Source organism: Tamandua tetradactyla, chromosome 1 (genome assembly GCF_023851605.1).
Source record: "Tamandua tetradactyla isolate mTamTet1 chromosome 1, mTamTet1.pri, whole genome shotgun sequence".
Lineage (NCBI taxonomy): Eukaryota > Metazoa > Chordata > Mammalia > Pilosa > Myrmecophagidae > Tamandua > Tamandua tetradactyla.
The window spans coordinates 199,400,707-199,428,610 of NC_135327.1; the positions used below are offsets into that span (position 1 = coordinate 199,400,707).

General features: G+C 38.1%; 1 protein-coding gene across 2 annotated transcripts in view; it reads left to right on the top strand.

Annotated features, from left to right (window-relative positions):
* Positions 1-27,904, top strand: part of DPP6 (dipeptidyl peptidase like 6) — a 919,284-nt gene that overhangs the window by 271,876 nt on the left and 619,504 nt on the right. The window contains exon 1 of one of the 2 annotated variants that reach the window (XM_077150885.1): positions 2,508-2,907. The exons of the other annotated variant lie outside the window; for it this stretch is intronic. Coding sequence (XP_077007000.1) covers positions 2,851-2,907 — 57 coding nt within the window. The 5' untranslated portion in view covers positions 2,508-2,850. Of the gene's footprint in view, positions 1-2,507; positions 2,908-27,904 lie in introns of those variants that run through there. 2 annotated transcript variants of the gene reach the window in all.

Consider the following 27,904-nt stretch of genomic DNA (forward strand, 5'->3'; position numbering starts at 1 on the left):
TTTGAGTCTGGTGATAACCATAACCCTGTTTTGGCTTAAGCTAGTCCTAGAGGACTATCTCCTCAGTATAGAAGATATATATATATAAAGAAATTAAAATACAAAGTGGTAGAATAAGATGGATATACAGAGTACTTTGGAGTGGTTCACTTCAGTGTTTACTGGTATCATCTCTGCTAGGCATGTAGAGATTTAGGGAATATTTTACTCCGTGCTGCATATTTTCTTGTCAACTTCTTACAAAATTAAGATGCAAATCAAGGCCCAGGGAAGTTACTTTCTCAAGTTCACATAACTCATAGGCAGTTGAGCCCAGCACTCTCTAGCACTAAAACCTATGGATAAAACACTTGTGCACAGGATATGCTCCATTCCTTCGGAAGCTGGAGCTTGGAGAAAGGAGCTTCTAAATGCCTGGAGAAATTAAAGCTGACTTCTACAACTTCAAGCAGTATTTGATTTGGTGGACCACTCCCAACTTGAAAGCTGCTTCTTCATTTTGATTCTGGAATATCACCATCTCCCGAGTCAGGGCAGCAGCTATGGTGACCAGAGCTCAGGTGGGTCCCCCAGGGACAGCTATGACATACTCCACCCAACGAGTGAAAATCCTTCCTGCTCATGATCAGTTGTCCTCCCAATGGCTACATATTTAAAGATTTGGAGTTTCATTGAATCGCTCATGTGTAGTGAATACACCTCCTTGGATTCCACTTTTGTATAGTCATATCAGCTCTGACCTTGTTAAACACAGCCTGACAGCTTCTGACTCCCAGACGGTCTAGTCAGCAGACTTTATTTTTTAAGGAAGTACTGTCCGTTTAAAGGTTTTAAAAATGTCTCGAGAAACACTTTGGCTTTTACCTTTTTCTATCACCAGTCATATGTTTTTTGCTTTTTTAAATCATTGGGGTTTGTATGGGTTTTATTTTCCCTCCACTTGGAGAGTGTGGGGGGAGAGGCTGTGTTGCATTTTTTGTTTCCATTTTTGGTGGGGTTGGCCTGTGAAGTTGGGTGCCCCGATTCACTGCTCTCTGAGATCCAGAGAGCTCTGAATCCACTCTTTCCTGGAAGCTGACCAGGCTGTGGCTTTTCCTCAACTCTGTGCAGTGTTTCAGAATGTGCCATGGTGGACGTCGGCCCCTGCTTGTCCATCTGTCTGTACAAAGGGTTTCTACTCTTAGCAGTATCTGGCCCACAGTAGATTTGCAGGTATCCCCTGTGAGGTTTTTGAAGATGTTTACTTATATTATCCTTTTTTTTTTTACTGTAAGACATATGCATAGTCCATTGATGTGGTATTTGAAGCAGTTAAGGAATTCTTGGGCAGTTTTCTTTAGCTTTAAGAAGCTGATTAGATGACTCTCTGAAATGAAAAAAAAAAGATGAAACATAAAAAGTTGTCTAAATTTTCACAAAAATAAAGGCAAAGATTTCAAATAACTAGTGCTCCTTATTTCTAACAATAAGGAATTAAGGCTCAAAATGCAGAGAGTTTATATTTGGGCAGAGTGAAAGTTTTGGTCCAGGATGGTGGCGATGGCAGCAAAACACCAGGAATGTAACTAAAGCACTGAATTACATATTTAAGGGGACATTTTAGGTTGAATATGTGCTAGAATAAATGTTTAAGAAATGCATGGAGCTGCACCACACAAACAGTGACCCTAAATTAAACCATGGACTACAGTTAATAGCATACTGATAAAAAGGTGCTTTCATCAACTGTAACAAATATACCACCCCAACACAAGGTGTTAATAATAGGGTGGTTATGGAAATCCTGTTTTTTATGCATGATTGTTCTGTAAATCCAAACTTTCCCAACAAAATAAATAACTAAAATAAAATAAAATAAAAAAAAAAACCCAAAAGATAGAACACGTTATCTGGATTTTAAGAAAAACAAAGGCAAAGAGTTCAAATAGCTAGTGCTTCTGCAAAACCTACCCAGCGAAAAGAAAAATGCTATTCCTCGGTGCCTGCAGACCACCACTCAGACACACCGGCCACCTCGCAGAAGAAAAGACAAAACCGACAAAGATCCCCCCGCGTGGCCTCCGTCGCCGGCCGCCCAGCTACGAGTTCGCCCCATTCCGCCCTCCTGGCCGAGAACTCGGCGCCCTGAGCGGGGCTGAGGTTCAGCCCGAGTGTTGCAGCCACCTGGGCACAGCCAAGGACGGCGTGACGGATGAGGGTGACAACTTTGCCGGGTCTGCCACCACGGGCCTCCCACCTGCCAGTCCCGCTGCGTCTGGCGCGGGGCTCGCGCGCTCGAGCCCGCAGCCTGCGAACCCCCGCCTCCCCCCCCCCGCACGGCCTCCACCGCTCTCGGCCGACCGGGTCGGTGCGGGGCGCGCAGACCCCGCGGCGCTCGACGCCTCCCGCGCGGCCGCCTCTCCCCGCCTCCCGCGCGCCCCCACCTCGCGGCTCCTAGGCACCCGGCGCGGAGCAGGCGGCTGGAGCATGCGCCGTGGGCTGCCCGGGGAGGCAGGAAGGGAGGTAGGAGCACATCACTCGGGTCCCCTTTCCTGCACCGAGCTGCCAGTTGCCGGTTGCTAAGCAGTTATCATTGTTTCTGTGGCGATTGCAGAGGCTGTTGCTAATTGGAGAAGCCCCAGTAAGCAGCAGCATCTTCCCTTTCCTGACACTCTCTCTGCTCTTTGCTTTTAAAGAGAAAACTAGGTTTAGTCTACCCCATCTCCCTTCCCCCTTCCCCAAAATAGCCTTGTGATTTCTGAAGTATGGACTAAATCACATTCCTCCTGTACCTTCTGGACTCTGGTGGCTCCTAACTCACCGTCAAATCCTGTCTACCACTGTAGTGGTGAGCGCCTTGGATAGAAGATCATGACTACAGCTAAGGAGCAAAATGCTTCAGGGAAATCCGTGCAACAGCAGGAACAGGTAATGCTGCTTTTTGGAGTGCTCGTGTGTGTGTGTGTGTGTGTGTGTGTGTGTGTGTGTGTGTGAGAGAGAGAGAGAGAGAGAGAGAGAGAGAGAGAAAGAGAAAGAGAGAGAGAATGAATGTATTTCTTGAATGATTTTGTATTTGTATTTGTGTATGACTGTAACACCTGAGTCAGAGCTGGAAGGCAAAATAAAGTGCTGAGCGAGTGCAGCTGGGGTCTGCCGCCTCTCCTCTCCCCCACTTCTATTTTTAAAAGATCCCCTGGTTTTATCAATAATGGAGCAGTACAGTGAGCATCTGGCTGGGTAAACTTGATGTGCAGGTATCTTTGGACAAAAGGCCTCGCTCTTCAGAGTTGCCTAATTTAACATGTGCTAGTTGGGAAGGTTTTCAACTATTTTGTGATTTTGGGGGTTGGGGGGTGGGAGAGTGTTAATGGACAACCAAGGAACAATTCCGCTTGTAGTGACCTTCCAGCAGGACTTGATTTTTGTATATTAAGACATGTCAAATGAAAATGTACAAGCTGTGTTTAAGGGACTTTTCTTGTTCTTCCTCTTGTACCTTTACCTTTTTTTTTTTTCCCCAAGGATTTTTTTAAAGGTGTTTACAGATTGATACTGCTCATCCTGGGCAGAGAAAGAGTGTAAACTCTACCTGCTATAAAAGCAGACGGTTGTACATTTAGACTAAGTAGGATCCATAGCTGAGAAGTAGCAGCTTTTAAAGGATTGGCTGAGGATGGCCAAGGCTGCATTGGTGTCCCCATATGGCAGAGGGCAGCTGCTCGCCCTACTCTGAAGAGACCCACCATCTGCAGAGGCTCGCAGTCTTTGGGGGAATAAAGGTGAATCGGCACGCTGTGTTTTTACCACTCATGTAGATATTGTAATTCCCTTCTTGGAAAATCTTGAGGGTTCTTATCTTTTAATCACTGTTTAGTTCACCTCAGGCAGATCATTAAAATAGATCCTGGGAGACACCAATAGATTTGCAGAGCAGCTGGCTCAAGCTTGGTAAATCAACAGTGTAAGCTGATTTTCCATATTTATTTTAGGTCATTTGCTAGGATTGGGGCAAATAGAGGAGACCTCTCTAGAGTTCAGGAAAGCGAAGTGCCTCTTTGGGGGCATTGTGTGAAAGAACCTCATCATCCCCTGTTCAAAGAGATGAGTATGAAGACGACTTTGGATTTGTATTTAGTGGGAACTACGTTTGGGGGAGCGTGTCCTCAAAGCCTGCTTCTTCATAAGAAAGAAATAGACTATCATCTTGTAATAGTGTTCTTGATATTGTAGTCATTGTCATCACCATCATCATCATTTTCATAATCATTGGAAGACCTTAAATATCATGTTATGTGCCTGGAAAGAAGATTTTATAAATATGGAAATTGAAAAGTATTGTATTCAGTGTGAGAGCGTGTGAAAGGGTTAATGCTCAATATAGCTTGCAGGTTCAGAGTAGGCAAACCTCAATCAAGCCTCATTCTTTTTATGATAATTCTACAGAATGCTTGTTCAATAAGTATTACTTGGAAATATGAGTTTTCTAGCCTAAATTAACTTTTTAAAATTAAATGGGGGTGGTGCGATGGTGGAAATCCGGTTCGATTCCCGGTACCTGCCCATGCAAAAAAAAAGATTACATGGGCTTCTTTTTATTATAGTTCTCCTCCATCATCAGGTATTAAATAAATGCATGTTGGGCTTAAAGACTTGGGCAAAGTTTTAGGTAGCAGTTCTGACCAATAATTATATTGGTGTTAGTAATTGTTTTAATAATGGTGTTAAAAATTATGAAAGGAACACATTGCTATCCATAGTTCTAACCTGAAAGATTGGGATTTGAAACCTCAGTCTATATTATGTAAAAGAAGTTTCCTAGTTCCTGACAAGTTTGCTATCGTTTTGCCTAGCATGTCAAGCTGTCAGGAGAGTGGAGATGGTTAGAGTTTGGGTTCTGGAGGATGTATATGCTCTAGGTTTGATTTTATGTCTTTTAATAATTATAAATCACTCATATTTGAACCTGTTTAAATTGTGGAAGACTGAAGCTGGTATAAAATTGCAGACAAGAGGGAGCATGGAGACCAGGGTGGTACATCCACAAGCAGCTGTCCTTGTCATGTGTGATTGAGAAGGTTCTTTTCCTTCATTCTCAGAGAAGCTTCTTATTGACCCTGAAAAAAGTCAAAGCCTGTTATGTGAAATTGAACAAAGAAAGGGTCAAGAGCAGTGCTAGGGTATAAGATAAGCAAAACGTAGCTCACATTTAAAATATATTCACCTCTTGGAAGCTAGAACCTTAGCAAACTTCTCAAACAAGTGAATAAAACACTTGATTAAAAAAGACCGTTCTATCTCTACCCGTTTTTTAAAAAGGTGTTTGGGCAATTCTGTGTGCTGAGACCACAGAACTCTTAATGTTTTCTCCAATTCTTTATTTCATTTATTTCCTTGATTCTAATGAAGCTTTGGAAATAGCCACACACCTAGGCTGGTGGAAATTTGTAGTTAGACGAGGGCAAAGGAATAGTTTCCATCTGTTTTATTAGCATCATAAAGAGGAATATTGGTCTGTGATTTGGTTAGGATTTTAAGCGAGGCATATTTAGTTGTACAACGAATTAAATGACTGCCCCCAAGTCTTCCCAAGCATTGTCTCTTAGGAGAAACTCAGCAGCAGGGACATTTTACACCCTTATATTGCAATGCATTACTCTTAGGATTTTGATTTAATGATGCTTAATTTTTTATTTCCAACAGACTCTTTAGAAATTATTTGGTTACTGCAATACTATTAGCAAACTAATAGAAGAATGTTAGTTTCTTGCCAGCTTTGGTAGTTGAGGATTGGGCGTGTCAGTGGTCAGTTGACATAACTTTTCTATGCCAAGGATTATAAAAAATTAATGAAAAAAATTTTTAAAAAGATGGAAAAGTGATTTGAGCCACTACTTAAAGATTGCTGTGCTTTTTTTCCAATTTGTGTTTGTCCCCCAAAGTATTAAAATAGATTAGTGAGTTTGTGTATTTAAGAATAATGTATGATCACATTGGAATAGAAGGGAGAATAGACTTCTGTAAGACTAGTTCTCTTTCTTATTGGAGATTCTAAAATTTGTTTTTAAATAATGTACTAAAGCCCAGAGATATTTGAAAACTGTATCTTTTAAGCGAATGATTAAATAATGCAGAGCGTCCTCAGTTGAAAAACAGAAAAAAGATCAGCATCCTTGGACTGCACTTTATTTTCCCACATGTACAGAGTTAAACCTAGTAGCTGAAGTAGAAAAAGCTGAGGCTAATTTGGTTTAAATTTAGTTATCCTCACAAACAAACCTTGGCTTAGTCAAATTATGGACTTTTCCCTGAAAGTAATAAAAAGTAGAAATGTAATTTAAAATGCATTGTCCCATTTCAAAAGATTTCAAATTGTAAAGCAGTGATAATAGGGGAAGACAGTGATTCATTTTCCAAGATTCCAGTGTATCATGACACAGTTTTTGCTTCTTCTTTTACTGAAGGAGAAGGGAAATATTGAGCAGGGAAGAATTTTTAGTGGCATGTCCCTTATATGGGTATGTATGCGGATGGATGTATACATACACGTACACACAATGCACATGCATATGAAGTCCTCACATATCAAAAAATCACACAATTGGGAGAGACCTCAAGAGTACATCCAGTGACCAAATTCATCCTGCGTGTGCCTAGGAATCTTTTCAGACAGACATATGAGAATATGCCTTTCCTTAAAAGATAAAGTCTCTTTACATAAGAATAGATCTTATCTTCTATTGAGAACTTGTGACTTTTGTTATGAGTTAAGTTCAATCACATCTTTTATTTCCCCGGACATGGAAATCAGTTAGTCTGAGTGTACCTCACAGATAAGACAATTTTGGGTTGCTTCCAAGATTTCTCTAAGCTGTGCAAGTCCTAATAGACAGTCCCTGATATTTCTGTTCTCTTCTAAAATGAAGGACCTATTGCTGACTGTTAGGTTAAGCATTTTGAGCATTTATAATAATAGTGCTATTACAGAAGAGTTTTCTGAAGTGAATAGAATTTTATAAAGAATGCGTTCTTTAGAGTTGGCATGAAAATCCTGTGGCTTAGAATTCTGACAAGAGGTTAGTAACCTCCCAAAAACACAATGGTAATGGCACTTATGCAAAACTTCTGATGTGCCCTGTCTAGTACTCTTTATATTAGATCTTGTACTTTATTCAGTAGTAAAATTCAAGGCCATTTGTGTGATTTAAATGATTTTATGTAAGTATGCTAAGGGAAAAGGCCATACAAAACATCACAGTTAAGGTAAATGTGGCATTTGATAAATTTTTAGGGGGGGAATGAAAACCAGAAAAATGAGATTCAATATTAGGAGATGCAAACATGTCTTAATTTTTAAGTCTGCCAATAGGAGAGGTGATCCTTTCACAATTCAAAAACAAGTGGCATTGAAAACAGTAATTGTATTAGTTTAAACCCAATGGGTTATTCTACACATGGTCTGTGTTGTCAAGGACTATGGATAAAAAGAAAATATGAGGGAATTAGGTGAAGAATATGAAAAGTGGTCTTAGGATGGTGTAGAACCATATCTAGGATTCATGAACTTCCTGAGCAGGGGAAAAAGAAGTGTCTTGGCTTTAAATGGGCAGAGTTGTGAGGATCCAAGAGAAGAGCTCAGAAGTCCTGGGTATTCTAGAGTCCAGAACAAGAACTCTGTGCTCTGGGGTCATGGGGCTGAGTCCTGGAGGGGAGGAATGAGGAGGATGGCAGTATGAAGTCTTTGGGGAGGGGAAAAAGGGTAGCTGACACAATGCTGTACTTAGAGGAGGACAATTTTTGTTTCATCACCAGAGAGGAAACTGTGGCAATGAGACAGGCAACTGCACTGAAGCCATAATCAATTGTGGTCTTGAGACTACAGATGGATCCACATCTTCTGTGTTCCAACTCAGAAGATCTCTTAAGAGAAGTCAGTGAGCTAGTGTCACTTATTAGACTAAATGAAAGCAAGAAAATTTGGAAGAAGGAGCAGCAAGTTTCTTGACTGGCTGTGCAGCTCAAACTCAAAACAGATTGAAGAAAACAGTTTACTTCTCTCTTGAGAAGTTCTCACTATTGCACTAAATATGTTTTGCTGTATTATGCTGATATTCCATTGAAGTTAATGTTGCCACTCATTTTCAGTTCTGGAGTTAACCCTGAGGCTTAGCCTCTGCTGAACAGCATAAAACCTGGGATACTTTGAGGTTTGGAGAATGCTTTTCATTAACCTTCACCAAAACATCTTTAGCTCTGGTTGGCAAGTGGGAAATGTTAAGATGCTAATCACTTACAGTAATGAATAGTCATCCTTTTTCTGTCTCATTGGGAATTGTATCATTATTATTTTTTATGCTAATGAGCCATGCCTGTGTTTGACTGCAACTTCTTTGGTTATGCAATAGGCATCTTTCACCCCTTCTCTTGGAAAGAGAAGAGAGTGAGTCTAATGGACACTTCTAAAACTGGAGGAAATGAATGTAATTTGGAGCAGAAGTGATTCTCTAGTAGCTTCAGAGATCAATGATTGTTAGAAGTCATTACTTTAAAAATATCAGATTAAGTGGAGGTTGTGTGGTCTTGTTTCAGACATCCTTTGGAAAGACAAAATGAACTAAAATCTTTTTATTTCGTCTTAACTTTGGTTACCTTTGGCATTGAAGTGTAGGAGCAGGGAAACCATGTCAATATGTGTAGAATTTAAGCCTTAATTCTATTTGTTCTGATTTTGCATGAGACTGACCTCCTCAAGAGCAAATCTTTTCCCTTTTGTGACCTTGAGAGTCGGTGTTTCTTGAATTGGGGAAATAAATGAGGAGGGTACTGGAGTGGATTCAGTAAAAACAGAGTGGGAAATATGAACAAATTCAGAAAGACTATTCTAGCTTCACTTGTTTACTTTTCAAGACCCTTTATTGCAATGTCCCACCTTGATCTGTAGTGCCAACCAGTACCTGTAATATAAATTGCACACAATTGAGTAAATCAAAACTTTCACGTCCTATTCTACCTGGACCTTGCAATATTAGTGACAAAAATCCAATCATTAAAAAAATTTGGAAGGTGGATTAATGCATTACCTTAAGTAGAGAGTATATTTCATTTTAACAAGGGCCTTTGGTGATGAAACGCAATTGAATTAATACTTGAAATTATGGGTATAAAGTTAAGGCGGAGCTGATGGGAGAAATAATTTGGTATTTAGGCACAAGGATTAATGAAGAATTAAGTAGAGGTCATAGTAAGGACATTTTTGGTACTTTTAAGTCACAGAGAGGTTGGGTACCTCCTATAAATATGTGTTTTTTTTGCTTTATATTTGAGCTGGTCCTGTTGTTGGCAAGTACCAAATAACTGATCCTGTTACTGCTTTCTGCCTTCAAATCCAGGAAGGGTTTGAAGTGTACTGGAGTACACTTTGTGTACTGAAGTTGAAATTTGCAGCAGTCCCTTAGGAAAAATTGTCATGAGCACAGGCTTATGACAGTCAGTGCTGTGGGCCTGCTTTGATCATGCTGCCCATCTATTTTTAGAAGTGATGGCTGTGGTGCCATAGCATCCTGAATGCAATTCCCCACCAACTGCTTTGCAAAACCCAGTAGTGATGTTAGAAAGTCTTCATCATAGAATTTTCAGTGACAATTTATATGGTATTCTCTTACTGGTTTCTGATCAATTTTGTAAGAGATTTAACTTCCCTTGCCAAAACTTAAGAAAAACTGCTTTTCCCCGTCTGCAACAACATGAGACTCTAAGCATCATCGCAAGCTGCTAAATTGTTAATTTGCAGCACAGGCTTCTAAAAAAGCGTCTATGCATGCGCCAGTGTGTGTGGAGGTGGGAGACAGATCAAAAGGTACCAGCACAAATCTGCTGATTAAAATGGGAAAACTGTGGAGGGGGTGGGAGTGGGGAGACTTTCAAAACATTTTAAAAGGTCAAAGTCTGTCTTCTGGCATGCTTATATGATTCCTCCTGAAGATAATGGGAATTCAAACTCTGGAAAAGATAGATTCAGTCCTTTAAATAGGTTACCCATAGCAATGTATAACACCGAATCAAAAAATTTTAAATATCTCCCCATTTTCTTTTCTCTTTTAGAAATTAGTATGTGACAGAGATGACCTTGAATGGTGGTGATGCATATTTTAAAATTCATGAAAGAACTTTATTTCTCTATTTTTAAGAGGTGATTTTATTCTTCTTCTTGGTAGAATATTTAAGGTTGTTATAGTATTCACTCTGGGAATTCTAAAATTATAGCACAGTGTATCTTAACTTCAGGTCTCTGAATGGGAGAGGGAAGTAAACATATTTTCAATGTTGATAGCTTGCCTAATACCCCATCCACTTATTAGACAGCTGTTGGATCAGAGTAAGATTTTTTTATTTTGATAAATAGATGACATAGGAAGAGGAGAGGCCAAGAGAAGCTGGGAGGAAAAGAGAGCTAGATAGAAACAAGTGAAGGTTAGGAGAGAATTGAAAAATTCCCAGCTGTGTTGTCCAAACCAAAGGGGCAGTCAAACAATCTGTTCTGGAAAGATAGAATGTTTCTATGGGGGTACATGGAGATGATTTTGGAAAACTGAAAAATGAAATTATTATGTGACAGTGTCTCAAATCCAGGATGGCATATTAATTACACAGTTGAAAGCAGCAAAGCTTAGTAAAATTCTGAAGTAGGGAAAAAAAATATCTGAACCTAACATGGTTGATTCCAGCTTAAAAAACAAAAACAGGAATGTGGGCAATATACAAAACTAGAAGAATGGATTGGAGGTAAAGATTTATTCTTGTGAGGATGATTATTTAATCTATGTATGTCCTGATGGATGTCAAAAGGGCATTGGAAGCTTCTGGTTTTCAAAGAGCTAAACAATCTCATGATTTCATAATAAAATTCAAGTTGACTTAGAAGCATTGGGCCATTTTAAGACATTATAGCATATATATATATGCCATACGTATATCCTTTTATATATAAACATACAATAGAGTGTAACTGTTTTACAGCTATGTGTGTGGTGTTTCTGGAATTAACCTGAGAAATGTTTAGGAAAGCTCAAAACAATTAGAATTTCAGGCTCTGATTGTGATAAGCAAAATAAACCCTCCATTCCCTCAAATTGAGTCATATGGTAAAAGGTTGACAGAATGAGAAATTAACCGGTGAAAGAATTTTCACAGGTAAAAAACTATTTTATCATTAAAAATTATAAAGCCTTAAGGTCTCAAAAGTTCCCTTAGTGGATCATATTGATTTTATTGCTCCTCACAGAGGCAGGAACCTTCATTTTGCCTGGCCAATAGCCCTCTTTTTGAGGGGCTGGGAGAAAATGTGTGTGGTGCGGGCCCCCCAGCTTCTGATCCCTGCCCTTCTACTCACAGACTGAGTGGCCCTGGGTATATCTGGTTTGACTGAGGTCTGTAAAATGGGGATAATGCTGCCCTAACTTTGCTGTGAAGAAAGTGCTTAGTACGCTCTCAATGGTGGTCTTGGCACAAGGATTCCAAACCACTGTTGAATGAGCACTTACCAAGTCTGTTGACATAACAGTGATATTTGAATGTATCTTCCATTTGCCAGGGGCTTGTGTGTCCATTTTAAGATGGGCTGTTTTATACAATCATATCATGCTTGACTTTTTTTTATTGTAAAATACAACCAATATACAAAGAAAAGAAAGAAAAAACAATACTTTTTCGAAATATGTTTTAACAAGTAGTTACAGAGCTGATTTGAGTTTGTTATAGGTTACCATTCTGTTATTTCAGGTTTTTCCTTCTAGCCACTCCAAAACACTGAAGGCTAAAAGAAATATCAATATAGTAATTCAGAAGTCATACTCATTTATTAGATCCTATGTTCTCTGTTATAACTTTTCCTTCTCCTTTGATCCTTCTCCCAATCTATAGGGATCTTTCGGCAATGCCCATTCTAAATTTTTCATGTTGAAAGTGTGTCAACAATAAGGGATAAGGGGAAGTAATAATCTTGGAGAGGCTGGTCTCTCTGGATTTCAGGATTTATCTGGCCTAGGAGCCTTCTGGAGGTTATAGGTTTCAGGAAAATAAACAGTGGATGAAACATTTATAGAGTCTCAGTTAAAGCCCTAGGTATTCTTAAGAGTTAACAGTGATGATGTTGGTTTGGCAAACCATAGGAATTAGCAATGTCTACCTGAAGTTTGCATAAGAGTAGCCTCCAGAATTGCCTCTTGATCTGCCACTGGACTCTCTTTAGCCACTGGTGCCTTATTTTGTTACGTTTCTTTCCCTCTGTTTTGGTCAGGAATAGGTTGTCAGTCCCATGGTGTCAGGACCAGACTCATCCCTGGGAATCATGTCCCACGTAGTCAGGGAGACTTTCATCCCTGAATGTCATGTCTTAGGTAGGGGAAAGGGTAATGATTTTAGTATTGGGATGAGAGAGAGAGAGAGAGAGAGGCAACATCTGAGCAGAAGAGGTTTCCTGGAAGCAACTCTTAGGTCTCGTTATAGATAGTCTTAGTTTCTCCACCACAGAAATAAGTTTCATAAGGACAAGCCTTAAAATGAGAAGCTTGGCCTATTTTCTTGGAGTCTCCAGTATCTAAGAGGCTACCAAGGGTCTCCCAGATGGGAAAGTTTTAATAGTTCCATATTTTTTTCTTTGGTCCTTCAAGAGACACTGCCAATACTTATTAATTATCAGCCCCCCATGGTCTGAGATATATCCAGGTTATTACATTAAGCTATACAGAATTAGAAGGCCTTCTTCCCTTCTCGGTCCCATGAGTTTTAGGTTTTTAAATGAGCCAGCCAGACAGGTTGATTTAGATTGTGTATTACAGAAAAGTCAGGTTGTAGACACAATAAAACTCTCTGCCTTTGGTCTCATACGGTAGGTGAAGCTCTGAATACATGCACTGTCATCTTGTATCCTGTATTTTGATTTACCTCAGTCCCAGCCAGATCGGCTCTACTTTTCTTTCTAATTGAAACCTGATCTATTTTGGGGTTACTTTAACTGTTATTGTATGTAACAAAGCTAACTTTCAGCACTGCAGAACTCCATTTCTGAGTCTTTGGTGTCACAAAGGTTCTCAAAGCTCCAGGGAAATGCCAGTTCATACACATATACCTTAGTGTTTCAGAATCTAGAAATACACTCACAACTTCAAACTAAGTGTGGCTGTTATAAGAGCTTATAATCAAGGCTCCAATTTTCGTATAAGTATTTTCTGAAAGAGACCATAGCATATTCTTTTGTTTCTGGCTTATTTTGCACAACACATTGTCCCCAAGTTTCATTCAATTTGTCGCATGCCTCATGACGTCCTTCCTTTTTGTAGTTGCACAATATTCCATCATAAATATATCACAGCTCACATTTTGGCTTCTCAGTCATTGTCTGTTTCAGCTCCCACTGTCCATTGGGCATCATGGATAATGTCCAGAATAAACCGTGTGTTACAGTGTTCTCACTTGGCTGTACAGCATTCTTACAATTTTAGACAATTTTCATTGATCCAAAGAGACAAGGAACCAATAAACACAGCCTCACCCAATATCAAAAAAAAATTTCCCTTAATTTCTTGTCCCTTCTCCCCAATTATTCACCTCTGGTATTGTTGTGGTACCAGTGATGTCTTCCTGTTAACTATTGGCCATAGCATGCAATTTTAGTTTTCCCCATATACCCTTCTATTATTGACTCTTTGTACAAGATCACACCTTTGAAGTTGTTCATGCAAGAACTTATTTATAATTGTAGAGTTAATTGGTGGGATACATGGCACTACACATCCCCTTTCAATCATAATTCACCTTTAATATGGCAGTGTTACTAATAACCCCACTAATTAGTTAGCATGACTTCTATCCATTCCCTTAAATTTGAATCCTACCTCATTGGGTAACGTTTCCCTGTGTCTAGTTTCTGTGTACCTCTTGGTCCCCTATATTCTACAGTGTAAACCCCTGAGCATGTTTGCCCAACGAGTTTCAGAATCTTGTTTGAGTCTCAGAAAACTTTTTTTTTTTTTTCCTATGGGCAGATACCAGGAATCGAACCCAGGTCTCTGGTGTGGCAGGTGAGAACTCTGCCTGCTGAGCCACCATCGCCTGTCCCTCAGAAAACTTTTTTTACAAACAAAATAATATGAAGCCCAATATGTAAAAAAGGTACAAGTAGAGCTCGACTGATGACCCCCTCACTCTTCTCTAATTGCCCCTGAGATATGTGGGCACAGAGCCCTGAGAGCATTTTGGAGTTCAGTTTAAAAAAACCCCACACATATCTAATTCAGTAGTCTGATTTTTTATGCAGGAAGGAATAAGGCTTAGAGAGTTTGAGTAAATTACCCAAATCACATAGCTCACAAATTATAGATTCAAAACTCAAACCCATTTTTTTTGTTGTTGTTCAAAATCAAGCAATCCTAAGTGAGGCATAGCAAAAATAATATGCTAAGAAGATTAACACAAAAATATTAACTGAAACTGGAAAAAAATAAAAGAAGGCAGAAACACAAACCAACTAATTACACAATACAGGTAGGTTTAAAAAGTCCATGTCTGGAGATCAGTTGAAAATAGATATTATATAGGGTAGTAGAAAGTCTTACTGCAATTAGTTTTTTGCATGTCCTATGAATAGGCATAGCTATTACTTCTTTTTATTGCATCATTCCTGGACATAGTAGTTTTTTCATAGCTACTTTTCTCACATTTAAGTAATTAATTGTTCAATGAATTGCTTAAAAAATAAGGAAAAATGAGAGTGTAACAGTTGCTTTGCTCCCCAATTTTTTAAGTAAATGACAATTAATTTGGCATGCTCTGGAAGTATGCAGTAGGTAATATTTAACCTCATCTTATGATTGAATAACTTCACAGCATGTGTGGGAAGATGGAGTAAAAGAGAATAGAGTCACACTATATTACTTGTATAAATTGGGCATTCTGGCTTAGTAGCACTTCTGAGGTAGAAGAATGTGGGAATTCAATTTGTTCACAGGCTTAAACTGAGCCAGGTGTATAGTGATCATTAATGCTTGGATACCAGATCCCTTTGGAGGATCTGATGAAAGCCATGGACCTGTTGACCAGAAACATTCACATAACCTCTTGATTTCATGAGGTTCATGTCTGCGGTAGCCTCTTGGTTGAGCATCTCTGTTACTTTAATGTGGTCTCTCAACAAGCTGGCATTGTCTTAAAATACATCAATATATACTCAGGATGCAAACTTAAACAGATATTGACTAAGCAGCTACCACATGCTGGGTACTATGCTAGGTAAAGTGGAAGCCTAAACACATAGGAGGGAATAGCAGTGGGGTTAGGGGAGAGTTTAAGGCAGAAATGGATGAGCTATTCCAGAATTGGCTAGAGGAATGATCAACGAACGTTGTTGTACGATTAAAGGTTAAAAGAATGTGACTGTGTAATGGAGATGAGAGAAATAAAGTATGTCATGATGCTGTCTTTAATATTTGACGGGCTGTTAAATATTACAAGAAGAGAGAGGTTTTGATCTTTTTTATTTTTTGTTTTGCTCTGAAAGGCAAAACTAGGGATCTATGGATTTATGTCCTATAAGGCAGATTTGGGGCGAGTGTCAGGATGTATTCTTCAAACCATAGCTATTCAAAGGAAATGGCTAACTTGTGGGTGCTCTTCCCATCACGAGGAACATTCCATGATGGTCGTTAGCCTGGGATAATCAACTGTGCCCTCCCTTCATAAGGCAGCCATTTGACTAAGGACCCGTTAAGTCAAATTTCAAGGCTTTAATATGATACCTATTTCGCCTTTCTTTGCCACATGGCTATGAGCATTCTGAAGACGCAGAATATGTCTTGTTCCTTTTTGTACCCCTTTGCAGGTTTGAAAGTATTATGTACCCCTGAAAACCCATGTTTTAATCCTGATCATCTTGTGTAGGCAACCATTTCTTTTAATCTGTATTCAGCACTGCATTGGAAGCTTGATTAGATTATGTCCACAGAAATGTGACACTCCCAATTGTGGGTGAGACCTTTGATTAGGTGGAGATGTGACTCTACCCATTCCAGGTGGGTCCTGATTAATTTACTGGAATCCTGTAAAAGAGGATTTTTACATTTTGGAGAAATGACAGAAGTGACAGAAGCCTCAGTGCTGACAGAGAGAGCAGATGTAGATGCTTGGAGAACAGTTGTTTCAGAGAACAGAGACAGGGATTTTTGGAGATGCTTGGAGTCCAGAAAACATTGCATGAGACGTTAAGCAAGCCAGAACCTGCAGAGAGCCAAGGGAAGCCAATTGTACAACATGGTTTGCAGATCATTCATCTCCCAGTTCTGGGATATCATATCCATTTCTGCCTTACCACTCTCCCCTAATCTCACCATTATTCTCTCCTAAGTGTTTGGGCTTCCACTTTACCTAGTGTTAATACCCAGCCCAGGTATTAACCTAGTGTTAATACCCAAGAAAAGTAAAGTGAGGACCACCCACAGGAACAGAGGCTGAAAGCAACAGAGCCCAAAAGCAAGGAACCAGCAGATGCCAGCCATGTGACTACCAGGTTACAGAGGTGTTACTGACCGATCAGACTTCCTTGACTTAAGGTATCTTTCCTTGAATGCCTTACTTTGGACATTTCCATAGGCTTGGAACTGTAAACTTGTAACTTATTATATTCCTTTTATAAAAGCTGTTCCAAATCTGGTATATTGCATTCCAGCAGCTTGCAAACTAACACAACCTTTGACACTAAGCACATGCTGCATCCATTAATCTGTGTGCTGAATGAATCAGTAAATGAATTAATTGAATCCTTCTCTCTAAACAGCCTCCAATGAGTGATCCATGAAGTGAAGAGGTCTGTGGTTTTATTCATTCATTAAGCAAATGAATCATTGAACAAACAAATCAAATTTTCAGTTATATGGGAAAATAAAAGCCCCCTTCAGAAGCATCAGCTAGACCTTTCTTTCCCTGATGCTTAAAGCGTCGTTGTGACTTTTCCGCTACCAACTCTCAGCCCACACTTGTCCTTCTTCAAACCATTTCCCCACCACAGAGACATCAGCAGTTCCACCAGAGCCTCAGGCCATGTATCAGTGTTCCCTTTTACTGTGGTTCATCTCAGTAAGGAGCCTTCTCTCTTTTACCAACTGGGTAGATCAACTGGAAAACCAGGTGGAGAGAAAAGGAGACCTGTTGAAATATAGGAATTACACGTCACCAGAGCCCTTGTTGTTTGCTGAAGCAAAAACATTGAATCTTCCTCCTCTACTGAAGTGACCTGGTGGAATAAAAGGTTGTACTGTCCTACCTTCTCCCAGATGCCGATAAAGCAGACTTGAACATTTGGATTGATCCTCTAAAATTGCTGTGAGGGAAGAAGAAGGAAAATGGATCCAGATGAAGAGAAGGAAGAGATCTGAAACAGCTGCTCTGGTTGCCCTCTGCAAGGTCTAGACTGGGGAAGTTTGTTGAACATTTTTATGAGTTAATATAGGTTGAAAAGTGATTTCAAGTGTGAGTGGTGGAATGCGATGCTTTCTTCTGGAAGAATAAATGAAACAAACTGCGGCTTATACACCCATGGAGATGGGGGATTGTATCAGAGAGGAAGGAATACCAGCTTTGAAGTTAGATAGGTCTGAATTTAAATTTCAGCTCTGGCACTTCCCAGCCATCCACCATCTTTTGTGACCTCAGTTTCCATGTCCAGCAAGTTCTTGATTAATAGTACCTGCTACTATCATAATTGTGACAATTATTGCATCATAACATGTAAAGGAGAAAAGAAATGATGACATGATTTGGGTCAAATGTTTATTATCTCCATACTTTCCCCATCCCCCACCCCCAGTCCTTGTCTGGCTGTATGAGAGAGGTGGCCAGATGGACACAAATGTTTAGTTCATATAAAATGTGTTTGCTGCACTGAATGAAACAGTTTACTCTTCTTTAACTGCTTCTGTGCTTGAAATAGGACAGATAATAAGTTGCAGTTGAGGTAATTAGTCTGTAGTTTTGGATGCAATTAAATTCACTTAGGCATGTGGCTGAATAGTTAAGATACTTGAAGCTTAGTTGTGCTTCATGAGTTGTCAGAAATGAATTTTAACTTAGATGCTTGCTTTACTTAGTTCAGTAATGATACTGTCATAAACCTACAGTTGTCAGGCAGCTAATATATATATATAGCTTTGCATATAAAACATACTCTCTCTTTTAAATTTATTAAGTCTTACAATGAGGCCCATTTTTAAGATCCCCACACCTGGATTCTGAAGAATTATGTCCTAGCAGTGGTTAGAGATTTTTTGTTTGTTTGTTTTTAATTTGCTTATTTCTAAGCTGTACTATCTCTATTGAAAATTTCAGATTTATATAATTGTATTATCAATGCTTGAATGATGAAATTATATGTGAAGTGCTAGGCAGTAATAGAATTCAAGATAAACCCTAAAGAAAACCAAGATGTGCAGAAAGGTTGGCTTGTTCCTATTTGTGAACCTCAGGTGGCTTGCATAAAGTATACAAAGGAATACTGAGGACAAGAAATACTCAACTGGTGTGTTTTTTGTTCAAGTCTTAATTTCATGGAAGAAACTTGAGATATCTTTCAACTCTCTAGTAGCTTCTGAACTGATTCAATGTCTTGAAATTTAGGAGTACATGGGGAATTAAGAAAAGCATCAGATTTAAAATTTTCAAAAAGTGCAAGTTTATATGATCTTTACTGCTGTGGGAGAAACCTTACTTCTAGCCCCAAGTCACCTATTTGTTGGCACAAAATATATTCACAGAGGTTGTGTATTACATAATTTTATGTAGAAATGTAAGTGTTTTTAATGGTGTAGGACTCATTATTTAGCTGTCTTTGACTCATTCTTTATATACTTAGGGAAGTAAATTATTTTCTTAATTTATCGTATCAAGAGTTATAATTAAAGATGATGAGCATGATCCTGGGAAAACGATTAACCACATATCAGCTACATCCATATCGACCACACTCACAGGTATATTCTCTATCACTCCTCCAAACACCCAGAACTCCCCATTATCAAGATCAAAGAAACTAGGCATCACTTCACTGGAGTTTCTTTAAAAATGCTTTGTGCATTAAGAAAATTTCCTAGAAAGAGAAGTCTCTTGAGTAATTTTTATTGAGCATATTGAAGATTCCCCAGTTCAGGCCTCTTGCAGGCTGACCAGAAATCACTTGTTGTACAGGATAAATAACACCTGCAAGGTGCCAATGGAGAGAGAACTATTTCTGTCCCTTTGCTGATCAGGATGTGCTCTTTTATTTCCTCCGGGGCTCAGTAAGTAGTAACAAATAGCCTATTTGCCCGTAGCCGTATGCATGAGTATATATACTAAAGAAAAAAGAATTAACTTTGGTGTGTCTTTCAATTTCAGAGATATGTTATCTCAGTTTCTTTGTTGGGAGTTAGAAGCCTTGGAATGGAAGATGTGCACAAACACAAGTATATCCTTTCTTCCATTCACCTGTTTATTCTCCAACCCCATCTAGTTTGGTTACGTAGCAGTTTAGGGCAATTAGCTGGTTTTCATTTAGTTACTAAGGTTTGCAGCAGGGAAGAAGGCTTCACAGGAGTGGAAAGTAATGAGGTATAAACACCCTCGAATTGCCTAACTGTAGTCTCTTTAAAGAACCTGTCATCTGAATTTCTTCAACAGTCTTACAATTGTAGAAAAAACAAAAATTGTACTTATTATTATCTATTTAATATATAAAATTACTAAAAAATGTTTTGATTTAAGGATTGAAGTAAAACAATCACATTTTTGCTCTCAAATAGTTTTCTTATAACTGAGATGAAATTTTCATTTCCAAAGACAAGAATAAAACTCCAAGATTTCCTCTGTATAAATTTTAAGATGTAGAATATAATAATAGTACAAATAATAGTACATAGTTTTTGGGTTTGTGTCTCCTTACATATATGTATTTCTATATCTATACGTACACACATACAGAGGTAGATATGCAATATTTATATCACAGGGAATTCTGTTCACAACATTGTTGTTTTGTGTGTATGTGTGTGTCAGAGCCAGGAATCTAACCTGGGTCTCTGGCATGGCAGGCAATAATTCTACCACTGAAATACGTGTGCACCCAAAGCTTTATATTTGTATAACACCTTATATCAGTGCTGTCTAAAAGAAACATAATGCCAGCCATGTAGGTAATTTTATATTTTAAGTAGCCATGTTAAAAAACTAAAAATAAACATAGAATTAATTTTATAATATATTTTATTTAATTCAGTATATTCAAAATTTTAACACTCCAACATGTAACCATTGTAGAAATTGCTAATGAAATATTTTGCATTCTTTATTTTCATACTAAGTCTTTGAAGTCAAGCACATCTCAGTTCAGACCAGTCACATTTCAAATGCTCAGTCTGCATGTGTCTAATTTTTTTTCAATTTTGGAAAGAAAGTGTTATACTGTACAAGGTTTTCACATAATCTCACATCCTCTAATATATTAAATTTCTATACTTAATGAAGGATTAATTCCCCAAGCATTAGAAATGATGTCTAATGTCCATATTATGAAGAGAAAAATTAGTTTCTGTTTGAATTGACGAATGTCGTAATTTCTGAAAGTTTGAGAAAAAAGTAGTATTCATTCAATACAGCTCAACATCTACTGAGCAGAAGGTAGTATGAATTCGATATAAATGCTGACTGAGCATCAACTATGTATTAACACACTTCTAGGCACTAATGATCAGTAGAAAAATAAGAGCATTAATATTGAGCATGCATCAATTGTGTGCAAGGCAATGTTCTGTGCATGGATTAGATTTTACCAAAGAAAATGTGTTGCAATTGGATGAAATACATTTTCTTTGTACCCCTTTCTGCTCTCCTTAAGATTAATACCGCTTTGAGATAAGTAGCAGCAACAAGAAGAGTTGAGGAAGGAGTTGTGAAAGGAATTTTAGCAAATGTACATTTCCCCCTCTACCCGAAATTACTTCATTGGCACTGCTCACTGGAGATTGATGAAGTTTAGAGACAGGAGATGGCCATATAGAGGAGGTTCAATAATTGTTCTTCCCTCCCCTGAAGACATTGGCCTGTGAATTTTTGTTTGTTTTAAGCAAAAGTGAGATTTATTGGGACGATAGTGGCATTGATGACACAGGTCAAAAAAGGGCTGAAAATCAAGCCCTGGGAAACAAAGCATTATTGTCCCCTGATAGACCCTTTTTCTCCATCCCGAAGAGAAGCTGCCTGCCAGCAGTTTCCATAATCATATCCCTCTACCTTAATTGGACTAAGAGAGAGCTCTTTCCTACCAGCCCTAGCCTGAAAAGTTTCACAGAAGAACTCTGACTAGCCTGGCTAAAATCATGTGTCCATTTCTAGACTAGTCACTGTGGCCTTAGAGACAGAGTACTATAAGCCCTTGTTCTTAACTATAAAATTTAACCATTAGGAAGAAGATTTAGAATGCTCATAATTGCGTTTTGATGCAATGCATATTTGAAATTATAGAGGGAAATGCATTTGATATATGGAAAAATAGAATAGCTTGTTCCTCCTCCAGTTCTTATTTGGGTAGACTGTATCTTCATCATGCTTTGACGCTTTAACAAACCAATTCTGTAAGTGTACAGGTCAACAACAGAAGGAAAACAATTTTCTTTTTGTCTAAAATTTTATATCCAATGGTATTCTGTGCCGTGTAGAGAGTCATGCCTAATTCATTCTTTAGCTGTGTTAGGCGATGTGCAAGATTCAACAGCATGAAACCTGACCTCAGCCTGCAGGCAGCGTAACAGTTTACTGTGGCAGGAGAGAAAAAATAGAAGCAGAAAACCAGTGACTACAGTATAGGAGAGAGCAGAACATTTCTTCGACTGTAACAAATCTTAATTCCATATTTGCTCAGGAAGAAAGTAGCATTGATTGGGTATCTACAATGAGGAGCAGAGTATCAAAAGCTGAGAGGGATTTTGTATGCAATAAACATAATAGGCCTTATCTTCAAGATATCTGAATCGTGAAATATGCTCACATTAAATATGTACACTTCAAATGTCTATACAGATGTCACATGACTGTGAAATTATCAACCTAGTTTCCACAGCCATACCCAAAAATCAAATCAGGTGATATGTGTGAAAGTTCATTATAAACCATAATACCATAAAACCAAGATGGTATTACTGTGATCCTGCTTTCTATTCTATAGTTTATTATGGAAACTGGCTTGTTTACTGAGAAGAATGGGCCAGTTAGACCTGATCGGGAAAAATAAATAATATAGTGAGGAAAATGCAAATCCAAATGAAATACCATTCCCACGTAACCTCTTGAAAAACTTTATAACATAGTTTAAATATGAAAAGCATTGTAAACCTGATAATAAAAACTGTGAGATGAGGATATTGTTTCTTTCAAGATTTACTCTTCCAAGTTGGTTCTAATGTGAAAGCGTCTTTTCATGTTTATATATATTCCCCTAAATTGGCAGAGTTGGGCTAAAGCTAAAACTCTCCGGTTGATATATATATATATATATATATATATATATATACATATATATATATATATATATATATATATATATATATATGTATATATATATTTTTTTAAAGCAGCAGGTATTTTGCAAAAGAAAGAAAGGAAAGCCTTTAGGAAATTAAGGCTGCATATAAACTGAGCATTTGCTTGATTGTGAGCATGTGTGTAAGTCCAGCTTACCGTTTGGCATTTGGCCCATGTTGAGGGCAAACAATAATCTTGGTGACTGATGACTTTGTCAAGCTACATACAAAAGGTATGTGTCTATTTTCATCATCAACCAACATCTATTGAGCGCTTGCTGCTCTTGGTCCACTGACCGTGAAGTTTTATTGACCCATTTGCCATCTCTCATGTAAGTGGATGGAATTGTCTTTCTTGACAGGAGAACTTGAAGAATGATATTACACTTGTCTCTGAGCAATTTGAACTTGCCATTTTTACAGATTTGGGTTTTAGCTTCTTTTTCTCTTTCTCTGTCAACCTTAGGCCGTCGGAGGAAGGGTTAGGTAATGTGTTTAGTTTTGGTAGAATTTCCATGGTAATTCTGCGTCTCCTTTTTAGCTGATACCCAAGGATTTATAATATTTTGAACTGAGCTGATTGAAATTTGAAATGGTTAAAACCAATCTGATTTCAGCTTAACAATGATCTTATGGGTTTGAGATGGATGAAGACTATTGAGAAGTATAAGTGAGATAATGTAGGTGAAAACTTTGCAAAAACTCCAATGTAATGCATGCAAACACACATATGTATGTGCGTATTTGTATTTTCCATTTGCAGTTGAGTGAAGGCAGAAGGAAAAACTGAGTACAGTCATTTCCTTAGTCATTTCTTCAGGGCAGGGTTGAAAATGGAGGATAAAGTGGGTGGGGTTCCATAAGATACAAATTTTTTTTTCCTATTTGGATGTACACTACTGATTGATTAAATTGTGGTAACTAATAACTCTTTATTACCTTCTGTTCACAATCAACTTCTACTTCTACAATAAGTTTTTGGGAAGATGCTCTATATTTTTCTCTCTACCCCATCCAGTCCCCCTTTGCCCATTTTAGTATGATTCAGGTAACTTTAATAAAAATTTATTGGCTAGTATACTCTCATCCTTTGAATTGCTCTTTCTATATTTTGTCCCTTCAATTCAGAACAGACTTCGTGCTGGCTGTATTTACATGTAGCTCTTTCTTTACTTCTCATTGACACATAGGACAATTTAGCTTCACATTTGTTCTTTTACACTGACCAGAGATAGCAGAGTATGTGATCTTCCTTTCTGGGTTCTATGAAGCATAACCCCCTCCCACCCTTTCTGTTCTACTTAATCAAGCTCAGATTTGGGATCACAAACCCATGCTTTCCTACCTCATAAGTGTTTTGTAAGGATTTTCTGACCTGCTGCCTGCTGCCCCCGCCCCCCCACCCCCTTTTTCACGTAGGTGGGAGGTTGTAACTCCCTGTTTGCAATGCTCACTTGTCTTTTATGAATGTCCTGAATTTTAATACAGTGTAAAAATCATGATGCTAAATTATCATGTTTACATAGAACTTTACAGATTACTGAGCCCTATCATAATCAGGCATTTACTTGGTTCTCCCAAACTCTTTGGGTAGGATTTATGACCTCCGTTTTCCAGATGAGGAGATGGAAGCTCAGAGAAGGAATTTTCTAAGACCATCAGGGCTAGTAAGTGATAGGGCCAGGGCTCAAATTTGGACTTTCTTACCCACATGCATTGCATTTGCCATTGTATTACCAATCATTCTGATGATCAGAATTATATATATATATATATATATATATATAATGCTTTTCATAGAATTTCTTTATAACCGAAAACATTTTCCCATCCAGAATATTCATTCCTGGCCCTTATAATCTTGAGCATCTATTGCACACTATTGCCTCTAGGACTTATTTTATACCTTTATTTCAAATACACGTTGGGTTCTCATTGTTCTTCGTTACAGTTGATCTCTTTACACGCTGCCCTAGGAATCACTTTAGATTGACGGAGTTTAGCTGGAGTCTCTTTTCTGTGATGGAAATTCCTTTCCCAAAGTAGTGGAGCAATATTTCTTAATTGGATGTTTGCTCTAATAATTCAGGAAGTCAGTTCGTCCTGTTTGCTTTTTTTCATTATAAACTAAAGAATTGGATGGTGTTTCAATGATTTACTGAGAACTGCACCAAGACTGTCAGTATTCAATAAATATTATTAATAATCAGAGGTAAGACACTTATATTTTCCGTCATATACACATCTCTAAATGTTTAGGCCAAGGGCATGTTTTTAATGGATTCAAATAGCAAATATAAATTGTACCTCTCTTTTACCTGAATATCTTCCCTGTTTGGAGGTTTTATTGTTAGCAACTGCCAAATAACATTGCATGAATCATTTTAATTGAACCTTAAGCCTGACGTTTTTATTGAAAAAATGGATTTCAAGTTATTTTTCATACATAAAGGCAGCATGAAGCCTCTGCTTCATTGTTGAAGGTTATTCCAGATATGGATGACCTTACTCCATGCTTTAAGGAAAAATAAAACCTAGAAATCTCATTATATACTTGATATTTAGCAAAAATGTGATCATTTAACTTTCATAGATCCATAATGAACTGAGTATAGGGAATGAAATAAGCTGAATTGTATCCAGAAGATAAACTCAAAATATGTGTGACCGTTGTGCCACAGATGTCTGTGCCATAAGAGCCTTAGGTTTTGTTAATGATGATTTAACTCTTTTCTTATCAAGTTCTTATCCAGAAACCTAATGTGATTATATCTTTGGTGGCTTCTATTTTATGTAAGACTAGTCCTTAATATTTTGAACTTATCCCTTGAGAATGCAAGTCAGAGTTTAAAATTTATACCTTGATGAAACAAGGATGCAAATCTAATTGTGATAAAATTAACTCTATGATTCCCAGAAATATGATATAAAATATTTGAAAAGTCTAACTGGCACCAGTGGATTAATTGTTATCTCTAGTTGTCAGATGGGACTTACTCTAGATCCAAAAATGCTTATTTGCACAGTATTGTGTATTTACCAAGTTGTATAATTCTAGCTTTATATTTTGTTGTTAATTTTAGTGTGTAAATATAGAAATCCTTAAAGGTATTTGCAGGCTACTGTAATCACCGTCATATAATTTGTATAGTTCTTGCATAGAAATAATTCGACTGTGTTTTCCCATTATGATTTTCTATAGAGAGTTTGATGTCCAGTACTAATTCATATCTTTTCTTCTGAGGTTTATAACACTAAAATACTCTCCCGATTTCCCACAAGAAAGAAATGAAAAAGGAGATTATTGGTCTTTTGGCAACTGTATTCAGTGAATCCTAAAAGAGGCATAGCAACGGATCCTTACAAGCACATGCCGAAGCTCCTGCTTCCAAGAACTTCATAGTGTCCTTAGAAAGATAAGAGATACTTAAATCTGGGCCTCTTTTAATTAACCTCAATGTTTTGCTTGGTGTCTGGTTACTGTAGGTCATTGATGTGGTTTGTGTGAGGCTGGATGTCTCTGAGAAAAAGAAAAGTTTTAGGCTTCTGGGCAGTGCTAGCAAGTAAGAGAAGAGACTTGAGATGCTAGATATCAGGAGAAAATAGAAGAATCAATAACTATTAGAGTTAGACAGGAAAAGCAGTTTTGTGCATTATAGGTATGGTGACCGTATATCCCAGTTTGGTTGGGACAATCTTGGTTTAAGCTGATTGTCCTGACTTGAGTTTTTATACCATTTCCCTTTATTCTCAACAGTGTCCTGATTTGGGAAATGTCATATAGTTAGCCTATTGATAAAGAATTAGTCTTAAAATAGCAATAGATTGGGAATGAAGATTAAGGTAAATAAGTTTTGGGTACCAGGTCTCCTTTTCTATACTCCAATTTGATACTTATGTCAGTGTCTAGTTTCATTTGAGGAGGAGTGTTAACCCCATTTCTTAAGAGAAAAATGATGGCCTGAAAGATAGCAGAACTTTGTTAAGGCTGTTGTAAAAAATTCTTTCAAAGATAGAATTGGAATTCAGAACTCAAAATTTCAGTGGCTCTTCTGCCACCAACCTAACATGGTAGAGGAAATGGAAAGTAAAAGAAGTAATAGGGTATGATGTCAGCATTTCTTTCCTCTGTTATAACTTGTCTCTATTACCATTTAAATGTTATATGTTATTTGGTTTGCCAGGACACAGCAGAAAAAACACAGATATTGTAGACCGTGTGATAATTTGCAAAATAAATCTCATTTACCCAGCTATTACATTTCTGTTATGCCTTCTATGGAAATACGTATTACTCTGAGAGATACCTGACACTTTTAATGCTTTTAGCACAGGTTTCCTGGGACCCGTTTGATGGAGGTAGTTATTATTCATGTAACACTTTGTAAGGTCCATGAGCTCAGGGAGGTCATGGTCTCAGAACCGTAGAGTGCCAGTTGTCAGAGATTAAAAAAAAAGAGAAAGTTGTTTCCTCAGATCTCCATGTTCCTTTACCCTTACTCCAAGTATTATATACAATTAGGGTTAAAAAGTGATCTGTGGGAGTAGGCGTTGCTTTTGGTGAGTGTGAACTAGAGAAATATTCCATCATATGAGGTGACGAGGGGTGAGAACTAAACAAGAAAACGGCTCTTGAAAAACTGAGATCTGGCATGATTGTACAATGGCATCCCAAAATAGAAGTAAACAAAGACAGGACTGGAAGAGATTTCCTATTCAATAGCAGAACATTCACAGCAGTGTTTTCTCCTGATTAATTTAATTGATGACGTAAATGCAAAGGGAGGTCGAATAGGGGGAGAACTAGGGATAGGGAAACAATTCATTGGGTGTGGGTTGTGGCTCTGAAAACACTTTTGGCTGGAAATAGCAGGGGAAGCCCTGCGAACCCTATTGATTTCTGGTTGGGATCAAGGAACCATAAAATATTAAAGCATGCGGAAGGCTTAGTGATCATTAAGTGCATTCTGAAGGAAGAAGAAAGTCAAACCTGTAGAAATGAAGGGTTTACTTAACTCCCAAATTTACCAGCTAACTAGGGGCAGGAACTGGATTTACAACATCCCTAATGCTTACCTGTCAGCTCCAGTTTCCTGGAGAGCAGAAGGGGACCCTGTGGCCACACTTTGACAAACACGCAGTATAGGTGAGGCCGGATTCAAAACCATGAGAAGGAAGCTGTTGCTTCGTGGACATTGACAGGGTCTATAATCACCCATGAAGTTGCTTTTCTCCTAATTGTCATTAGGAGGTTTTTACAACTTCCTAGGGTAGCACAGCCAGATTTAGAAATACTGAAAATAAATATTACTAAATGTAGACAACCCTATTAGTAG